This window comes from Abrus precatorius, unplaced genomic scaffold (genome assembly GCF_003935025.1).
Source record: "Abrus precatorius isolate BTA unplaced genomic scaffold, Abrus_2018 Scaffold2, whole genome shotgun sequence".
Lineage (NCBI taxonomy): Eukaryota > Viridiplantae > Streptophyta > Magnoliopsida > Fabales > Fabaceae > Abrus > Abrus precatorius.
This window is the reverse complement of record NW_020874362.1, coordinates 12,848,656-12,855,120: the sequence shown is the minus strand read 5'-3', so window position 1 is coordinate 12,855,120 and position 6,465 is coordinate 12,848,656. Positions and strand designations below refer to the sequence as shown.

Genomic DNA, 6,465 nt, shown 5'->3' with positions numbered 1-6,465 from the left:
TCATTTTAATGATCATGTAAATTTCAAATGTCAAGTAACAATGGAACTAGACAATGCAGAAAGTTTTGGCCATTCGGAGCCGTGTTCTCGATTTTTGAAGAATGAGTTTGATCAAAAAAGCATAAGGAGTGAGACAAGATCATAAAAGGAGTGAGTTATGAAACTAGACAAGAAAGAATATTCATTCATACTAATTGTTTTTATTTTATTTTATTTTATTTCAACGGGGGTTGTAGTCACACAACACACTTCTTCCAAGAGTACTCCACAGTGTTGATCTGACCCAGGTTCAATTCCCACTCCCCCAAATATTATAAGCTTCGTTTGATGTTTCAATTTTTTTATTTCGTGAGACCTTGTACAAGTCTTCAGAGCAACATATACATTTGGTTGTTGTACTTATACAACATGCTTGACTGTTTCTAAAGCCTTGGATTGAGATAAAGAACATGTAGAACATTGTCAAACTCGTTTCAATCAAAGGTCTAGAAACTGTCAATTACATGTTGCGCCAGTACGGTAGTTGAACATAGACTTTCCCGGGACTTCATATTATTTAGTACCACTGGGAATTTTACATGGCATAATTACATCTACAACATTTCTATCAAGAAAGCTTCCCAGCTCGACCAAACACAGAAGACACGAAAACTTCAATTTCAACGCTGTAGTATGATGACAACATTCTTATTAGGAAAAGTGCCTGTTACTGTCTACACTTCTCATTCCCTCTTCACAAATCGTCCCTGAAAAGTTTACCAACACAAAGCAATTAATTGCAAAACATAGTTCAGGAACAACTACTGTACCACCAAATTGTTCAGCATGTCCAGAATAGGAATGATAAGTTTCAGATGTTTTAAACACAATTTTGTAGACAAATATGCAAACTAGTGTCGTACTCAGACCATCGTTGGTGTCCTTACAAAATTCCTTATCCTTTTTCAATTAAAAAATAATAATATTTATTTGAGTTAAGTTACTGCTGCAAGAATCTCAAAAAGAGTTGCTTCGATTTTTTATTATACTATATAGAAAGAAGTATAAAAGATAACTTTATTCTTTTCTTTTCTTTTTTTAATTTATGCAACCGTTGCAGCATTACGGATGCTCTCAACATCATTTAATAGTCTGTTTTTAATTATAAAAAAAGATGAGTAATGTTTTTTGAAAACCTGCCAGGGACGTCCCTTTGTGTTCATGTGTATATTATTTGAATGCATGTATACCGAAAAGATAAAAGAATAAACGAAAGATAAACGTAATTATATACAACATCAAATTTTAAGTGTAAAAAATAACACAACTGAAACAAATGGAGATTAAAGTCGATTCTTATCTGTTTTCGGAAATAAATACAACAACAATTAAGTCTTTATCTCATAGTGAAAATATTTAAAAATAAATAAATAAAAGTCATTCCTAATTGCATCAAAATATAAATAATTAGAATTCATTCTTAATAGATTTTACGGAATCAAGCTAGGTATATATGCTCATTAAATTCAGATTGACCAAATTTGCATTTTCATTCAAAATAAAATACTACACTACTATATGAGATCTCTTATTTGGGAAAATAATTGAAAATAAATTATCACTTTCCAGTGCAAAATACTTGCTCCAATAAAAATATATAAATTAAATTAATTTATACATGTATTTCAATTACATTCATCAGCTCAAAATCAATTTTATCAAAATCAACTCAACTTTAAATGAAACGAAAAGCTGTTACGACTTATTGGGTACGGGAAGCAAAAGGTTTCAATCTTGAGCACTCTAATACTGCAGTTAGTGTGTCAGACAATGTCATCACCGTATAATTTGTTGGAATATGCACTGACATTTAAGTGGTATTAGAATACTAGAATACTTGTTCACCTAAATTTTTATTTTATTTGACCTTCTATTTTAGGAATCGCTGAGTAGGGTCTTGAATCCTTAGAATAGAAGCCAAAACATCACCAAATAGAAAAATTTTACTAAAAGGTACGCCTAAATGTACTGAAACTCATGGAAAAAATGTATTAATAATACTTTTTTAATTAAAAAAATAATTCCTTTATTAATTCTTCAATTACACTTTAAAATACATATTTCAGAAAAGAGGGATTACGTTTGTTCTGGGCAGGAATTCTGCAGTGAACCTAGGAACCACACGGAGCTTGCCAATCAACTCCAAACAAGAGAGTACCATTTTATTTATTGACAAAATAATACAAACATTCTCTAAATTGTTACCCTCACGATGTATTTAAATAAGCAGTATAACTACCTAGCATTACGGAATAAGTTTATTTGTGCAAGGTAAATTTATGAATCTACAGTTTGACCTCCCTCGTTTATTAAAAACAGCTATTCCTATAACATAAATCTCATAATTATTAACATGATTGTTGTATATATTATGAGATTTGTGTTAATGAAGTACACTCACTCTTTATCTATAAATAAGTGGATATATTTATTCACTGTATAAGAGACACTATTTAATATTATACATATTTTTTAAATAAAATTCGCTCTCCATTCTGAAAAATGGTTGTTAAGGTCATAGCAAAAGAACTAAAAATTGCATTTAAAATTTGTTTATGTAATAAATGGAGAGAAAAGATAAAAAATAAGTTCTAAGATAATAATTATCTTAAGAGAAAAATTGAAAGAAAAAAATTAATTCTACCCTAAAAATAGTAAAATGACTATTATTATAACATATTAATTTTTATTAGTTTTGATAAATTCCGTATTTATTTTTTATAAATAAAACTGAAAGTAATTTGTTTCAATATTATGGTTTTGATATGCGTAGAATTTTTATTTTCATTTAAACAGGGAAATGAAATGAACATTTCTTTAGGCAACTCAAATAGTTAAATACAAAAACTTGCATGAAATTTCCATCTTATAAAGTGCATTATCTTTTTTATCTTTATAAATTAAAGTGTCAGTTAAAACTTAATATAGCTTGTGTGTCACTAATAATAAAATTCATATGTTGAAGTAATTTGATAAATTATGACTAAATTTTATAAAAGAGTAAATCCTAAATTTAGTTCTTGAACGTTACGTGCATAATGCATCATTACACAAGTTATCTAAAAATTTGAGTCATCGTATTAGTCTATCAAATTTTATGCATCATGTATTAGTTCTTTAAAAATGTTATCATCAGATTAATCTTTTAAACATTTAATGTATTAATAAATTAATCCCTCAGTGATCTAAAATAGAGAGCCAAAGTAGTAGGGAAGAGTACCTTCATTCTGGGCCGCTTCTCGGCGTTGAGCTTTCGAACTTCGTAGCGGATCCTCTTGGAGAATAGCCTGCTTTGCCTCTTCTCCTTGTATCTCTGCACACTTGCCTCTCTCTGCCCCACCTTCCAACCCCCCGTTTCTTCCTTCACCATCTTGTTCGCTCCACAATCTTCTGGAACTTTCCATATGTTCCCAGCTTCACTCCCCCAACTGTCCCATGCAACCTGTACAAAATCAAACACCCTATCAGAGAGCAAGAGAGTAAGGGTGGTTCCATCATATATTCATTCACTCTTTTAAAGCTAAAATAATATCTCTACCCTTTCAATTCAAAGCTACCAACTTCTGCTCATCCTCTACCGTGTCCCTCACTTTCTCATGGTTCATAGTTTTTTCTAGGTCTTTCTGATGCCTAATTATTAGTCCGTAATGATGACTGATGAAAATCTCAACAATGTCCAACCCCTCCCACCCAACTAACTTGGCTCATACCCGGAGACATTACTCCAAAGCCAACCAAATCGGTAAAACAGATGTCACGGTAAGGTATTAAATAAGAAATCAAAGTAAAATTTTTGTATTCAAAATTAGGTTTAATTTTTAATCAATTCCTTAAAAGATTCCGGTTTAGCATTTATAAAAAAATAAAAAGAAAAGCTTTAATGTATATCCCCAATGTTTTATAAAGATCCTAATCAGAATGCACCCTTTACCCAAAAAATAAGAAGCTATCGAAATCAAAATTATTGCCATTCACTGTAAAATTCAACAAAGTTCCAATCCGACACACAAATAAATAAACTGTATTTCACAGATTCCTACGAAATCTTATACACAAATATATGACGTAATCTATTCCAAAAACTAATTCATTCACGACAAATTTCCGCACACCCATATCTCTGGAAGCACATTCACATTTGTATGCTTAAAAGAAGAGGGAGAAAGGTATTCTGTTATGCCCAATCTCTTTTCTTTTTTCTTTTTTCTTTTTTCTTTTTTCTTTTTGCTAAGTGGATATTTTTCCTAACAGTATTTCCTGCTTAGAGCCATTTGAGTGGGATAAACCCGTGTCGGCACCCATTGTGATAATTGACAAAACGTTAACATAAATAAATAAATAAATAACACAGAAAAGAAAGAGTGAAGTGAAAATTACATTGGGAACAAGGGCATTATGAAGAGGGAGACCATTGAGCAAGTCAGGGACAGCCTGTGGGGCCTCCTCGTCTGCGACGTATAGAGAACCTTTATCAGACCAAGCATTCAATATCCCCTCGTGATCCAACTTCAAGGACAACAAGCCAAACGACGTCGTTGTGCCCGCACCAGCCAAAGTATCACAATAACTAGTCACCTCCTCCATCGTCTCCTTCTTCTCCTCCACCACCTCCGAGTAACACACCCACCGTTCTTCACTCTCCCTCTCCCTCTTCCTCATCGCCTTCCTCACCAACCAGTTCCCGTCCACCGCCGGACACGTCATCGGCGACAGCGACCCCTCCTCCGACGTGGCGGTCGCTGTCGTCGTGGTCGACTCGTCCTCCAGCAGCCCGGTGAGCGTGGCGCCCCCGTCGGAGCTGAACAGCAGGGCCACGTTGTTCTCCTCGTGCATGTCCTTGTCCTCCGGGTGGAGAGGAAAGAGATTCAGCTGCTGCTGTTGGGCCTTGGGCTGGGCCATCTTTTTGGGCTGAGATAGTTTAAGACGGAGACTGACGAACTTGGGCTTTCTGGTTTTGGTCCTGTTCCTCCGCCGCAGCGGTTTGAGAGAAGAGGATGAGGAAGAAGAAGAAAATCTTATAGTCGGTTTTCGTGTCCTCTTCATAATGGAGCTTGTTTGAATATCCGAAGAAGGAGTATTGTTGTTGCACATCACACCGAGTTTACGGAGCTAGTTTCTTGGGTTAGTGAGTGAATGGATGTAAGTTGTAAACACACACGCGCTCTTTCTCCTTTTGTTGGAGCTTCAGTTTCTTTCTCGGTCGGTCTAAGGAAGGAGAGAGAATAAGAGGGAGAAAAGTGAAGAAAAAGGTAAGGACTTTTTGAGGGGTGGGACACCGACGCATGAGGGGATGATGTGACGTGGTGCTTGTTTGACACGTGGAGTGTTCTGATTGGCGGAGACAGTGGATTCCATTGTTATCTGGATTTCGTTCTTGGAAGAGATGAGATGATAGATTGGGTTCGGAGGGAATTGGTGCAAGTGTTAAAAGTTTTAGCCTACCTTATTGGCACTCCAGATTACTCCATCTCCCCTTTTGTATCTTAATTATTCCTTCCCTAGACATGAGAGTTTTATTACGTCAATTACTAAAAATCAATATAATATTCAATTTATTTATTCTATATATATAATTTTTAAATAAAAATATATAAAGATTTCTTTAATAGTAAACAAAACATTTTTCCATATATAATGATAACAGATCTTGAGAAAAATCAGGACACATGTGTCGAATATAAATCCAAGTAATGTTATTTTAAAATATTTTAAAAACTTAAATATTTAATAAAATTAATTTTAAGACATTATTAATATAAATTTTTATATTAGCAATTAAATAAAATACATGTTAGGTATACATATTATTAAAAATTTGTAGAAAAAAAAAGAAAAATTTATTTTAACAGTATTTTTTGTTTTAAAAAATTTAAATAAAAAATATTTTTAAAATTTTTAAAATTATGGTAAATTTATAATTTTTAGTTTTTTAAATTAAAGAATTTTTTGTTAATTCTCTTTTTCTCTTTTTTTATCTCTCAAATTTTTTTCTTGCGTCTCCTTTCAAACAAAGAATAAATATTTATCAAATAATTATTCAATTTTATAGCATAATTTTATATTCAAATTTAATTCATGTCTATAATAAAATAGTAAATTTAGCATTTAATTGTATTATAAGAAACTAGTCTATCCATTTAAGATACAATATAAATAAATATGTGTAAGTATAATATAAAAAATTGAAAAATATTCATATTTCTTAATTTTCTTTTATGCATTTATTAATATAAATATATATTTGATATATATTAATATAAATATTAAATAAACTTATGCTAAAGGTATTGTATAAATATCGGATATCAAGTATAAAATAAATATTTTAGCATATCACTTTTCTTATAGAAAATATAGTCAATTCAATATTCCTACAATATTCACGTGATGTTTGTGTTGACAACCAATAAAATATTTACTGTTGGA

The 6,465-nt window shown here is 32.0% G+C and overlaps 1 protein-coding gene across 1 annotated transcript; it reads right to left on the bottom strand.

The window, feature by feature from the left end:
- Nucleotides 1–231: 231 nt before the first annotated feature.
- Nucleotides 232–5,247, bottom strand: LOC113858622 (two-component response regulator-like APRR7). The gene is made up of 3 exons (XM_027491334.1): nt 4,417–5,247; nt 3,260–3,481; nt 232–746 (listed from the first exon to the last, which is right to left on the bottom strand). The coding sequence occupies exons 1-3, from the start codon at nt 5,128–5,130 to the stop codon at nt 723–725; spliced, it is 960 nt and encodes a 319-aa protein (XP_027347135.1). The 5' UTR covers nt 5,131–5,247; the 3' UTR covers nt 232–722.
- Between the last annotated feature and the right edge of the window lie 1,218 nt (nt 5,248–6,465).